Source organism: Macrobrachium rosenbergii, chromosome 19 (assembly GCF_040412425.1).
Source record: "Macrobrachium rosenbergii isolate ZJJX-2024 chromosome 19, ASM4041242v1, whole genome shotgun sequence".
Classification (NCBI taxonomy): Eukaryota; Metazoa; Arthropoda; class Malacostraca; order Decapoda; family Palaemonidae; genus Macrobrachium; species Macrobrachium rosenbergii.
The window spans coordinates 29,302,609-29,317,705 of NC_089759.1; the positions used below are offsets into that span (position 1 = coordinate 29,302,609).

At 37.2% G+C, this 15,097-nt stretch overlaps 1 protein-coding gene across 29 annotated transcripts in view; it reads left to right on the plus strand.

Moving 5' to 3' along the window:
• Positions 1–10,544, plus strand: part of Ptpmeg (protein tyrosine phosphatase Meg) — a 445,326-nt gene extending 434,782 nt beyond the window's left edge. For all 29 annotated transcript variants that reach the window (XM_067121392.1, XM_067121403.1, XM_067121390.1 and 26 more), the window contains 6 exons: positions 3,269–3,529; positions 3,746–3,959; positions 4,295–4,424; positions 6,708–6,825; positions 7,336–7,502; positions 7,751–10,544. In XM_067121392.1, the coding sequence (XP_066977493.1) occupies positions 3,269–3,529; positions 3,746–3,959; positions 4,295–4,424; positions 6,708–6,825; positions 7,336–7,502; positions 7,751–7,837 (977 nt within the window). In that variant the 3' untranslated portion in view covers positions 7,838–10,544. The remainder of the gene's footprint in view (positions 1–3,268; positions 3,530–3,745; positions 3,960–4,294; positions 4,425–6,707; positions 6,826–7,335; positions 7,503–7,750) is intronic.
• The last annotated feature ends 4,553 nt before the right edge of the window (positions 10,545–15,097 follow it).

Consider the following 15,097-nt stretch of genomic DNA (forward strand, 5'->3'; position numbering starts at 1 on the left):
TTGCACTTAGACGAAAAACAGAAAAATGAAAGTGTCGTGATCCAAATGAATTCTTTTTTTAATTTCAGTTGAAACTGATGAAATAAATAACCAATAAATTAAAGACATGAAAAGAACCACTAGAGTGTATTTATGACCGATTATCAGATAATTTACTGTGTATGGATGTATTTGTGCATACACTACTACATAATGTATGTAAGTGTAAATGTTTTAGCGCAGGTAAATGTAATGTAAGTTTGAGCGGAGGAGGTGTACCTTTACTCAATATACTGTAGGTACACATGGTAAGTATGAGCGGAGGAGGTACACCTTTATTCAATATACTGTAGGTACACATGGTTCAGTAATCTCTTCAGAAGAAACCTGGTTACGTACGGAAAGCTACCGAATGATTACTCGACAATTTGAACACCCCCCCTCTCTCTCTCTCTCTCTCTCTCTCTCTCTCTCTCTCTCTCTCCTCCGTATCATTGGAGATGAAATAGATAAAAAGGAAATTGATTTATCGGTTAAATGAAGGAGAATTTGTGTAAAACTGAATGATTGCAATTTATTTTTATTATTAAACGAAGGTGTGTTATTTCATATTAAATGAAGGCGATTTTTGTTCTATTAAAGGGAGAAAAAAGTTTTAATTAAAGGGCGTGTTTTTTTAAATATACGTAAGAATTTTTTGTATTAAGGTGAAAGGTTACTTTTATTAGAGTGAGTGGTTTTTATTAATTGAAGGTGATGTTTTTTATTGAATGGAGGTGAAAGGTTTAACGAAGGGAAAATTAGGCCAGGAGAAAGAGAGAGAAAGAGCGAGACAAACACACACACACACGCACGCACACACAAATGTCATCTCTTGTGAGTGTTCGCCCTTGAACTCTTAGTTGCCAAAGGGTTGTTGTAGTTCTTAGTGGTGTATTTCAGCCATGGATTGGGAGAAGGGCCATTTATCTGGAAATAAAAGGAGACGGTTTTCTTGTCTTGTCGATAAAGTTTCCAGAGGGCTCAGCAATTCAGGCTAAGCTCAGAGTGTGCGCGTGTGTGCCTGTTTGTAATTGTGAGTTTGTATGCGATGTAGCAGTGGACTGTAACGAAGGCTTCCGACCGGTTTCTGTGTTAATCCAGTGGCGAGTGGATGGATGGGTGGCCCAGTAGACCGTGGGTTAGATGGGAGAGGTGGGTGATGGTGTGGATGGATGGGCGGTAATGGTTTTGTTTGCCTTGCCTGCAACGACCAAGCTTGCTCCAGATCCTCCTCCTCCTCCTCCTCCCCCTCCTCCTCTTCACCATCTCCCTGGCACCCCTTCCTCCAGCACCATCACTCGCACCCCCCTTCCCTCCTCTTTAGAGCGACCTCAGCTGTTGCTATTGGTGTGTGTGTCTTTGTCACAAGTCCTCTTCTCTCTGTCTCTGTCTGTCTCTTCTAGATGCTGGAATTTGTACCGTTGCGACCTCGGCTGTGGATACTTTTTAAGTAGGCTGCATTTGTGAATTTGTTCTTGTAGGTTTTGGGACCTGTTCGGTGCTTGCGGTAATGTTACTGTGCCCCGGCAGAATTTTATATACACCCGAGGGGTACGTGCTTGTGTCGTAGTGTCGTGTACTGTTGCTTTCATTGCCTGGATGAATGAATGTGAACCGCTGAAATATTTTATCGAAATCACCTTTTTTTGATTTGAAGGTGCAATGATTTACTTCTCGTTTTTTTTCTCGTCGCATGCCGTATCTCACGTAATTCAGCGAAATTGAACACCTCATCGGTTTTATGATGAATAAAGATGACTTATCGCTCCCTGAGGGGGTATAATTCACGATCGAGTAAACCATTGTGAAACGCGAAGCCGATCCGGGGTTCGAGTGACGTCACCTCTCAAGTACTCTTCTTACTTGATAGCTAGATAAGATAAGTAGTATGCCTTTCGCATTAGTGGGGCCAGCATTTGAGAGTAGTGGCGAGCAGTGCAATAGTTCGTAACGGAGTGATCAGTGGTGCGGTTTGTACGGTCGTCGTCAGTTACGAAACTTTTTTTTTTCTATTTAGGACGACCCCGCTACATTGTTCCTTCATTATGATGTCAGTGTCTGTGCCACAGTCCCACAATCAGTGTTTTGACCTAGTGATTCCTGCCCCCGTTCCCCATTATCACGACGGTTTGCCCTTGCAACACCTTCACCCGCCCACGGTGTGGCATCAGCATCTACGCCGCTTAAAACACCTACGGTTGAAAGGCTTGTTGTCGTGGATTCCACAGCGCTGTTAGTATTCGTGTTTGTTCTTATTTTTGTCGTTCAAGTATTCTTGTTCTTCTCCCGGTCATTTTTTTTTTTTAGCTATCAGTTTATTGTGAGCTTTGTCTTTTTTGACGATTATGTGACGCCAAATCAAAGTCCTTCAAAAGAAGGCATCGTGCTTACCCCATATAAAAATGAGAAAAAGCACGTTAAAACGAAGAAAAAAAAATGTGATGCTAGGATTTTTTCTCCGCTATATTGCATCCTTATAATCTTTTCGTTTTGACAAGGTTAGTATTTGTTCCTACTCGATGTACCAACCATCGGTCCTTTACATTAGGAATTACTATCGGCAAGCTAATTCCTAATGTAAAGGACCCCTGGTTTGTATCGTTAGGAAAAATACAACTTACTTTAAAAAATTGTGATTTTTATTTTAAGGTCTTATTATAGATATGTATTAATATAGAAAACCTATCCCGCATTTATTTCAATGCGGATTCTCAAGGATGATGTTTTTCATTGCCATTAAACTTTTGAATTTTGATACGTAAGTAGGAATACATTTACCTCATTATATAGCTAAGAGTTGCTTCATGGCCAGGGGCGGCTATTATTTCAGTAAAGGAAATGTATTCTTTTTTTCTTTCTTTCTTTCATCAAGAATGATGCCAGTGGGAACGGCAACCTAATGCTCTTTTCCAGCCCCAAAGAACAAAAAGCATGACCTTTTGTACACCCATTCCTTTGAGGATGGAACATGTCTGATATTCCTGTGAAGGAAAAACGTACGAGTTGTTATACAAGAAAGTTTTTTTTTTTTTTTTTTTTGCATCATATCGGTTTTATAAGGAGTTTTCTCAAGTACAAAATTCGATGAAAAAGTCTTAATGTTTGTATTAAAGAAAATTATATCACCTGGTATGAGTAAACTGTCATTAGGTTTCTTCAACATGACATTGTTGCATTCTGTTGAGATCACTTAACTCAAATTTAGAAATACTATACAGGTTAATTCTTTTTTTTTTTCCATTGACAGTGTACCTTGCGGAAGAACTTGAGGAGCCTGCCTTCCAGTATGTCCCAGAGGCTCTTCCTTCGAGCGTCAGCAGCGTCGGCGTGTCCGGAGGCCAGGCCGCCCCGCTACACGAGTCTATGCTTTTGCTGACGGAGGGACTTGAAGCGGGTTCGCTGGTCGCGCAGTTCGAACAGTTGTACAGGAGAAAACCTGGCTTGACTGTCTCCGAGGCCCGAAGGCAAGAAAATGAGAAGAAGAACAGATATCGTGACATTTCACCATGTAAGTCATTTGAGGACCCAGTAGTGTTTTTGTGAAAGCGGTTTCTATGTGAGAGAATTATTATTGAGGTTTTATTGTTTGTAGGATTTGCATCTGAAAGGTGTATTTATAAAATAATGAGGCGAGTTATCGAGCACTAAAGTCTGAACCATTAGAAGTAATGATTGCTCATGTACCATGGAGTATTTCTTTGACAGTAACATTTCCATTTTACAGACGATACCACCCGTGTGCGTTTAACTAATGCCCCATCGGGAGATTACATCAATGCCTCGTATGTTAATATGGAAATTCAGGGTTCAGGAATCATCAATCGATATATTGCCTGCCAGGGGCCTTTAGCCGGAACCTGCATAGACTTCTGGCAGATGGTATGGGAACAACAGTCTACTCTCATTGTCATGCTCACCACGGTTGTAGAACAAGGAAGGTTAGTTGGGGAGTTTCTTACATTTATACGTCCTAAAATCATGGCAGTCTTTTGGAAGTTTTATGAACTCCTAATTGTTTTGTTGTAGTTTTCACTCTTGTTTTTATTTGGGTTTTGTTATAGATCACATGTAGTATTTGTAATATTAATTTTGAGCACCTCTTCATTTTTTTCTGTCACGATCTTCTACAAGAAGCTAATCTAGTTTGCAAACTATGATGTTCAGAGTCAGACATTCTTTTGTAAACTATTATCACTATCATGTGTAACAGAAGTTCTATGTAGCCTCACAATTAATTATTCACAGAATTTTATCAGTACGAAATTTCTTGCAGAGTGAAGTGCCACCGTTACTGGCCTCGGTTATATGAAACCGTAGATTATGGAACTCTTCAGGTGACTTGCTTGAAAGAAGAGGAGACTCCAGGATTTGCATTCAGAGAATTTACTCTCATCAACACAGAGGTACGTTTAAACTCAGAGGTCAATGTGTTCATTTTTTCTTTGTAGTTAAATTTTAGTAATATACCTGTTATTCATTATTACTGTGTTTTATGTAAGGAATGTGAGAATATCCACAGATGTTTGGTTGCCATCTCTGGAAGAGGCCGTTATCAGCCAAGCCACAGGCTTGAGGCTTTACCATTCCCCTCAGGAATTTTGGTTCTGTTCTAACCTCTTCTATCAGTTATGGCACATCATTATCATTCTTAGATGTGTTCCTCAGGGTTCTGCTTTCACATACTTCCACGTACTCGGCACCTTTTCCACAGTCTGTTCATTATTTTGCCCATGATCTAACCTTCCACTACATATCCTCACTGTAAAATTATTCTTTATTTTAACTGTGATTTAGTGGGCTTATGTTCATTGGTATTCTTTAACTTGTATTGCAGTGCCTTAAAGATAGTTTAAATCTGATTGTCTTTTATATATTTCAGTTGTTATCCCCTCCAGGTCTTTGAGTGTGTTTGGTGGAAATGTTGTTATGCTTACTTGTATCAGAATTTGGATGCTCAGATTAATTAAAGCACTGTACTGTATTTGTAGATGTGACATGTCATAACACTAAATCTGCTTCTAAAGGATTACGAGTGTTTTGGTGATTTTTTTGTCCTGGTCACTTCAGGTTAGGGTGCTCAGACATGTTTTGGTAATTGAATGGAGTATCTTCCACTATATTTTATCTGGAATGACACAGTTAGTTACCTAATGTAGGTTGGTAACAATACAGTGTTCTCAAAACCTAGTTTTTTACATTGCCCATATTGTGGCCTTCCACAATTTAAGGTTTGAATACTCTTATTTGATGGGTATATCTAACTACATTTTCCTTTTATTGTTGTTATTATTTATTAGGTATTCGTCAATGGTTTGGAATGGTGCCCTCATATTTTGAGATCTTGTCCTTTTCATTATCTCAGTAGGATGAAATTGAAAGCAGGTTACTTATCATTGAATCTTCCCTGAAAGCAGGTTACTTACCAGTGAACCTTTCCTATCCTCTTCTTATGATCCAGTCTCTACTACAAGTTGTCCCTTGGGCTCTTTTCAGTGGGTTTTATTTTTCCATTGTTCCAATGAGCAGGACATTAAAGTTATTTCTCCCCACAGACTGACTGGCAACACAGGTGCCACATCCTTTGTTTACTCTTATGGATTTCAGATTGCTTAGGTTAGAGACTTTTTGCTGCTTAAATCTGGAATCTCGAATCAATTTCTGATTACTTTTAGTCATTCATATCACACTTTCTTTTCATCCCTCTTAGTGGTCTTGTTTTTTATGTCACCTCGGTAAGTGGTTATCTATTCCATTAACCATTCCAATAGGAAAAGTGCTTAATGTGGTATTCTGGGTATCTTCATATCTTAGGTGCTTTATCTGGTTTTATAGCATTTTCAAAAGTGAAGTCTTCTCTTGTATGTTGGTTTTGAATGGCAGTAAAAAAAACTTAGATACTTTAAGACTGTGGTTTTTATTGTAAAATAGTTTTCTAGAACATTTTGTCAGATTGTGAAATACCTTTTAAGAACATGTTGTCAGATATCTAAACTCTCATAGGCCTTGCCCAAAGGATCTTGCATTAGGTGAAGTGAAAATTGGTGCAAGTTTAAGTTAGACAGCCTAGCTGGAAAGAGCCCAAAGGGACTGGGTAAAAATTAAATATGCAGAAAGTAATGCAGTTGGGACTGAAGGGATATTGCATGGAACCTACACTACTTTCTGTAATATATAATTGGCTTCATGAACTCCAGTACATGTCATAGGAAGCAAAGGAGACATATGGCAACCCCACGCTGTAGCTGGTAATATCCTTGTCTCAGTAAACAAGACACTTTTGGCAATGCTGCCTCTGAAACAAAATCTCTGTAAATGCAATCACGAAAAAAAAGCATGTATACCAAATGACCAATCATTGTTAATAAGGTTGCCTGGTGTCTTCTTAACTTGGTGCACTGTGTACCAACATTTATGAAGACAAGTGTACCACATGAAGCACACATAGCAGTCATATTTCCTTAAGGAGCAAAGAATTTGGCATTGTAACTCTTATTCAGTTAGGTCTTTTTGTCAATTTTCATTTGATTAGATTGTTGCGTCCAATTTCTTTATATTATAATTTGTCAAGGAAAAAAAATGATCACAGTCTTGAGGTACAACTTCATAAACATATTAATCAGAGCTGTGAATAAATATTGTTTATATGTTATTTTGGAAAGTTATAAAGAGTATTTTGTCTTTTGCAGAATCAAGATGAGAGACACATAACTCACATGCAGTACTTGGCTTGGCCTGATCATGGTGTACCAGATGATTCAACAGAGTTCTTAAATTTTGTTGCCCAAGTTCGTCGTGCAAGAGCTGGTAAGGCAATTTGTGAAACATGAATGAATTTTGACAGTAAAGACTAAATGTGTGCTTGCTCTTATATTCAGGAAATTACATGCAATAAAACTACACTGCTGTAAGAATCTCGCATTCAAACTGAAGAAAGTATAAAAGAACACAAGTTTGATGTACAGGTATAGAGTATTTTACCACAAAAAGTGTATGTCAAAGAAATTGTCATAAATATAATAAATATACAGTATTTACATTATTATATAGTTTACTCTTGTAAACCTGACTAACTTCAAGTTGGGTATTTTAGTGATATAATTTTATGAAAATTACTTGAACATTCACGAAATTATGCCTGTATTATGTAAACTAAGTGTTATCTCATGTAACGTATTGATAGAATGAAATAACTACTGTAATACATTGATATTACAGTATTGCCCAAACATGCAAAGTTCTTATCCTCAGCAATGTAACTAGTGAAGTGCTCTTTCTTCACGCAGTATATGACTGATAAAGGTTGTAATCTTTCAGGAATGGTTGAACCTACCATTGTCCACTGTTCTGCGGGTATTGGAAGAACAGGAGTACTCATCCTAATGGAAACAGCCCAATGTTTGATTGAAGCCAATGAGCCTGTATATCCCTTGGATGTAGTCAGAGCCATGAGAGATCAGCGAGCCATGATGATCCAAACAGCTGTAAGTTGTATTGGAATTGGATGATTCATTCCTTTGACTCTTATACATGATGACATATCAGTACTGCACTTATTATATAATGTACCTCTGTATTATTTTTTGAGAAACATGTAAATTTATGCTTGGATAAAAAAAATTAGCTAATGCAAATATAATAAACATTGGGGGCTGCAGTTAAACATTCCCATGATCAATGTCTTGCAAGCAAGTATTTTTTTTATTAATATTTTTCCTTTTCTTTAATGCAGAGTCAGTACAGATTCGTCTGTGAAGCTATTCAGCGAGTTTATTCTGAAGGTCTCGTTAAACCCCTTGCAGAGTACCAACAGAGATGAGAGGATTTGGATCTCAAGGTCTGAGTGATATTCATCTAAGAAAGTTCTTTAAAGGTGTACATATCTTAGTCTAAATTCATAGGACATGATTGTCAAGGTTATAACTTGACAAATAAAGTGAAATTTTCAATGCATCATTTGAAAATCGTGGAAAAGTATTTGTTTTTTCATTGTAGCATGTGACTACTGTCGTAGAAGAGGTTTAAAGTGGAAAATAATGTAATTTTAAATTATAAGTTGTGGAGTAGAAAACTATACATATCCTATATTAGGAGTTTAAAAGGAAAAAATCGTTAGAAGAGCATACTCCCTCTTCAGAGAATGACACTCTTGGAGGAAGAAATCCACCCTATTCATTTTGCAGAGAGGAAATGGAAGACAGTGCATTTAAAAGGATCTCCACACTTACATTGTAATTAATTCGAGATTTTATTGATTTAGTTTCAGTGGTTTTTAAACAACATGGAGTTCATTTTTATTCAGATTTTGATGCAAGGCATTTGTTTTGTCTTGGCTAGAATATCAAAAGGAATATCATTGCTCAAGTCCTCATTACTTGTCAGCTTCTTTTAGCATCATGTTTTTATTGATTCAGAAGAATTACAAAATAAATCCTCCCATTTCCTTCATGCACATGTCAGTGTAAGTGAAACACTGTCTCATGCATGCATTAGTTGATCACCAACTAGCTTGTGCATTGGAGTGTGAATATATCCAATGTTACTACTACCCTATTCCTCTTTGAGAGAGAAAAAGACAACATAACTTATCCTAGTGTTCGACTGTGAAGATTTTTGTGAAGATTTTTTTCCTTATTTATTTAATATTTGTTTGTGTATTTATGTATTTAGACCCTACAATGCTCCAACCTTGTGAAGAAACTTTTGCCACTTTTACTCTGTTCTAATCTCATATGTCAACTTCTATCAGGATGCTCTTAAGCCTGGAGTGTAAAGTGTTTTTAAGTTAAAAAGAGAACTCTCTTGTCAGCAATGAGTTGATGAAATTGGAGCTTATGTCAATATCCACTGCCAAAATGTTTTCAACTCTTGCTTGCTGCATTTGCAAGTGTCATTGTTGGAGGAAAAGCCCCATTGAATGAGGCACCAGTGTTGTTATTGAACCATTGCCTTTGGTGTTGATGTAAAGTATACTGACACACACAGCCTGGATGTTAGCTTTATTAAATGTATAATTCCACTGACTCTGGATCTGTAGATTGTAATGGAGGCAAGGTAATGTAACACCACAGTACAGGGTATGTTCACCGTAGTGCCTATTCTCCATGGGTTTTGTACACTTAACCTAGTCAAATACAGAGTCATGTTACGTGACTTGTTATTGAGTGCTGATGTCTCTGCAAGAGTTTTTCTCAGATGTCCTTTTAACTCCCTGTTATCTCTCCATCCTTTTTCTCCCCTCTCCTCAGAAAAAAAAAGAATTGAAGTCCCCTGACCAGTATCTAGTCCTGGGACTAAGATGTGCCTTCCTCTTGTTTGTAAGAGCCAGACTGGAGCAGCTGACAATCTCATACTGGTGATACACACAGTCACCTTTAGATAAAAATGTCCTATGTTCAAATATTTGACAGGTATGTGAATGATGCTTATGGTGTTTGTATCATTCAGGTTAAATTTTGAATGATGTCCTACTCTGCCTTATAGGCTTATACCCTAGGGCAACTTGGGTGCTGCGTGCCCACTATACCACTCAGGGTATGGTAAACACAGAGACAACACACATTGCCTTGGACAATATTTTGATGTGCAAATTTTACCTGCTTTTAATACTGTAATGTCTTGCAATGTTTATAAATGGAAGATGGTTTTGATGATGAAATTTTGGTAGCTGTTTGAATGATTTGTCTGCTATGTCCATTGGTCTTCGATCAGTAGTATAACTGCTTGCAGATTTTATATGTGAAAATTAGCGTTCAAAGGGTTTATCTGTAAGAAATACTTTTAAGGTTTTGTAATGTATGGATTCGTGATAAATTATTTATTGTCAGGATTTAAGTAATGTGTACAAATCCTAAAACAGGTGTAGCCTTGTAACTAATGAAAATCTTGTAACCTGTTATGAAATTGTCGGTATGTATTCAAATTGCAAGGGGGTATGGTGTATGAAACTGCTGTTAGAACACAGTTGTACTAAGTAAAGTAGTGTTGACTTGATTTTATAGAACATAGTAATATTTTGATAGTTCATTAAACTACAGTTCTGTAATGAGCGCGCTCTGCTTTCGTTAGGCTATATACCCATATTTAGACCTACTACTCCCTAACCTTTTTGAAAATTCCCTCTTGATGGATGGATTATATATACCTTTTTTGAGTATCCATTTTTTGTGATTAATTTTTTTTTTGTGTGGCTAACAGAAAATAAACAATGTTTATATTGAAAATGGAATGAAGTTTTTTCAACAAATATCAAGAAATTAAACTGGTTAAGTTAAATATGACCAGATAATCTAGTTGCTGGGGTCATATATTTTTTTACATTTCAAAAATCCATTGAAATAGTGAGAGTGGGACTAACCAATGGACATTGCAATAACGGCAATTGTCAGTACAATGAAAGAAAAAATATAAAAACAAAAAAAATGTGCAAAAGGGAAAGTGTATCTTTCCCGTAAATCTTAACATCAGTGTGACTGGGAAATGTGTTGTATTTGACACAAGTGAGCAATAAAGTGGTTTATAATAAACTTTGTGTTTTATTTTGCAATTATTTTCACTTCATGTTTCCTCATTAAACCTTAAAAACTTGATAACTTAAAAAAAATATTGTAATTTTACAATTCATAAATAGGCTTCCCCCCCATACATTTTGTGACTAATCTTCTAGGAAAATTTTATATGACATTATATATTTAGCATAATTGTGTAGGCTTTAATTCCAGGTCATCATAATCAAACTGTCTAATGAGTCTGTATCAATCGTTTGTTTTTCCACAAAGAAGAAAGGAATACTGTGTAATATACTGCTACCATTTGACATAGAAACAGAAGAGTACTGTATATAATATTAAAAATGTAGATTAAAATCAAGCTAAATTTCCAAAATTATTACCTGATTTATAAATAATATTCTGTGCTTGCCCTAATCCATGTCCAGTCCATCCAAAGGTATCTACGATTGCACACACCCCCTACAATAAAACTGCAGTGAGGCTGGTGACCCAAACTGATGGAGGATGACTGGAGAGAGGTAATTCCTCTGGATGACAACAGATGGGGAGATGATCTAGGGGAGTGACTGCCTGTGAAGAAAGTTCAAATTTGGCATGAGCAGAAGAGCAAGTAGGAAGAGCTCTGTTGTACAATAAAGCAGTCTGCCAGACATATTGCCATGGCTGTATGGCATTCATAAAGATGCTGTAGTGCTGCTCCTTTAAGTATAAGAATCAAATTCTTCAGTGAAATAATGAAATCTTTGAACTGTGCAAGGATACCGAGAGGACACTTGCTAGTTGATGCCTTAATCCCTTAGGAACTCTTGGCTTAGATCTGGATTCCTCATCGTCAGCATCATTGAACTTGACCATGAGCAACAACCCTCATTCGCTCCTTGCAGATGTTCTTTAGAGAAGGAAAGCCCACATATCAGGAACACATCCAAGTCACATCTTCCTAAAGATAGCATCAGGCATATAAGGTTGGACCTCATATCAAGCATCAAAAATGAAGATCACATCCTTCACACTGAATTTCCTTCAGTACCACTTCACTGTCCAGTCAAGGGCAACATTGAGGAACTGAAATGAGTACTTTGGTTGGGTGAGAGAGTGTTAAGAGACAAAAGCAACGCTTCATTATTCTTACACCAATCGTTCAGTGGCATGAGACAAGTCAAGAGCCAACAAAAGTCAGCCTTGTAGCCACTGTTCACTGGTGGTGTCATTCATGCCTTCAAGCTGAACTTTATATTTTTCTCGAACATATGAAGTCTGTCCAGCATGTCTCTGTAAAACCACACATTTTATCCCTTGACTGACCCTTTAGGCTTACTGTGGTTGGGCTATGTCCCTAAATTTCAACCATCCATCCTTGCATGAATAGATTTATTTTTTAAGTACCATGTGCTGTAAAGTTGAACAACAAGCATGCCATGGAACGTTAACCAATTATGCAAAGATTGAAGAGACTGGTGTTCTCTTCAAACTTAGTGAGGGTTCTATACTGTCAGCGTGGGTTGACCAACACTTGAGGTACCAAGTCATTATTTATGAAGGGGATATTATGAAATGGTATTAAAAATACTGTAGAACAGAATAACAGTAAGCAAGACATTTCAAGCACATGTAAGATGTTTGCAAACTTAGGAATATGACTTGCATAGTTTTTAATAAACTGTCATAACCTACTATGTACACTTGAATACACACCGTTGATGAACCCCTCGACTGGTGCTATGACCTTTGCTAATACAGGGGCTCTAAATATTGAATCGATGAACTCTTAACTGGTGCTATGACCTTTGCTATCCGTAGGGGGTTAGTGCTGTCAGTGCACCTCATGGGGTGCAGTGTAGGCATTACTAAAGGTCCTTTGCTGCATCCCTGCGGCCCCTAGCTGCAGTCCCTTTCATTCTTTTTACTGTACCTCCATTCATATTAAATTTCTTCCATCTTGCTATCCACCCTCTCCTAACAATTATTTTATAAAATGCAACTGTGAGGTTTCCCTCCTGTTACACCTTTGTAACCTTTAACTCAATTTCTTTTCCAGTGCTGAATGACCTCATAGGTCCCAGTGCTTGGCCTTTGGCCCAAACTCTATATTCCATTCCATTCCATTCCATGACCTTTGCTAGTACAGAGGTTCTAAATATTGTTAATTTCATCCATAATGCTCCCTTTGCAAATTATCAAAGCAGCTGGGACATTTACTAATTTGATTGTTATTTAGCTGTACAGTATGACAGTACCAAATAATCCATATTGCTTTTGGGCTTATTATTGTAACATTGAAAGGACATGGTTTCAACTGCATTTGGTTTTAGATTTTCTATTTGCCTAATTTTCACTGATGGCAGTGAATCAAATATTTCCAAAATGCATAGGTTTAAACACATGGAGCTTCCATCGAGAACCTCTGTTGCCTGCAACAACAACAGACCATCGAGAGATCTTTGTTGTTCCTTTTGTAATGATTGGGAATGTAGCCTTCTAAAGGTACCAAGGTTACAGTTAGCTGAGGCAGGTAATTGCATACTCACGTCAGGAGGAAAACATCTTCCTGTTTGGTATTAAGAGTGGAAAACAACATCCTACTCGTTTCAAAGTGGTGTTACGTAGATGTGGCACTTACCTACAATGACTTAGGGCAAGGTCATCCCTCGGGTTGATGTACTTTACTTGGTAAAATAGTTGAAAACGTTTACCTACTTGTAAGCTTAGATTTATCAAGTCTGAGTATCATTTATTCATGGTTAGCCAGATCTGCTCCTTAATTTCTCTGTTTGAGAAGCTGTTTTATGTATTTAGGTACCCATGTCAATTTCTTTAGTAGTTTTTCATTGGGTGGCTCCTGTCATAGAAGTCCACAACATTCTTTTTGAAGATTTCCAGCATTAATTTTACCCATTCATGGAGAGATCAAGGACAGAAGGCTTGAAATATTACTGTTGAACAGCAAAAGATCTTTCTCGGCTTTACATCAAAGGGTCCCTTCAGAGCTTTTCTCACAAGTAAATCAAGAGTGTAAAAATACTGTAACTGTAAGAGGTCAGTCTTAGTTTTTGAGGTCCTATTCATTTTCTACCCAGAATAAGTCAGTGTTAATGAAACTATGGTAGGCGAGAATAATGTTAGCAAAATTCCTTTGGACTGCAAAGCCCAGAGGTCTACCCAGTAACCATCAAAAGCCACTGCTTGATTCTCTTTGTCTTAGCCTTGGCAGAAAGGGGGATTGAGGGCTGATCATGTGCATATCCTCCATCAATATGGCTCTGTGCAGCAGTGCAGTGACCTGACCCTTTCCTCTGCTGCCCGAGTTTTTTTTGTCTTTTTAAATCTTTTTTAGATCTTTAAAAAATTTGTCAGATTTCTTGCAACTACATTAAGGCACTGAACAAAACCTAGAGTAGTGTTAAAGATTATTCGACAAGAAATTTAACAAGACTAGTTTGGTTCCAGATATTTTATTTTTTAAAACTTAATCATTCACAATATCTTGTAGTTGCGGGCATTAAACAAACAAATGGTATCAAACATTAAATGCTTTATTATTAAAACTAAAGTTACCTAAAGAAAGTTAATAAAAGCATAGATAAAACTAAGCACATTCCATTAGAATGTTGCTCCGCAATGAAATGTCAATCTTAGTTCGAAATCACTTTCTCCCTAACTTCCATTAAGCAAAATGAAGGTTACAATATGAAAGTCTTGGCCAAAGTTACTGACAGGCACCAAATTGTCACGAATACAGAGTTCTGGATTTACTAAAAGCACAAAAACACCCAAGATATTTTTAGGAAAATATTTCTCCTAAATAAAAGTCAGTAGACAAAAACCTGATTCAAGAATGTACAAGTTTAACATCCTTTGCCATAATACCAAAGAAAATTTTTCACAAGTTTTAATTCAGAATCTGCAAAACTACAAAGGCTCAAGGTAAAGCACAAATCACCAACCATGCAAGTAAAATAAAGACCTAATATCACAATAAATTAAATCCGAAATCAATCCAGTTCTTGATGTCTGAAACCAATTACTATTCACTTCATTATTAACCACTTATATTACCTTCCAGACTCGTTCCTCTGTTCGGTTTTCCAAGGACAAGGATCGAGCATTTCATGTTATACGAAACTTGATTCAAGATCTGTTTTTGAACTGAGTAACTTAGAAGTCGCGCGTCGGTAATTCACGTGTAGCTATTGCCTGGGATGAATGATGTACCTTATTTAGAGCGTGAGAGTAATAATTTCTTGTTATCTGGATCCTTTTTGTAATTTGAAGCATGGTATGTCGGGGAGTTCTCGCTTGAATTATAGAATATGCGGATTTTTCAACCGGGATAACCCAATAAAACTGGTAATTACTACTTTTTCTATGTGCTGACCGTTAGCACTTCGAGAGCAACTGAGACAAAAAATTATGGACGTTCACTGTTATTCATACTTGCCTTAGCTGGGCGATCTGTGTAAGACTGCCTCAGGCAGAAAATAGGGAAACCCGTAATTAAAGGTCTTATTAGATTCTTATGCTTCGAAAATGCACATGTTCTATAACTCAGGTCAGGACGCCCCATATCC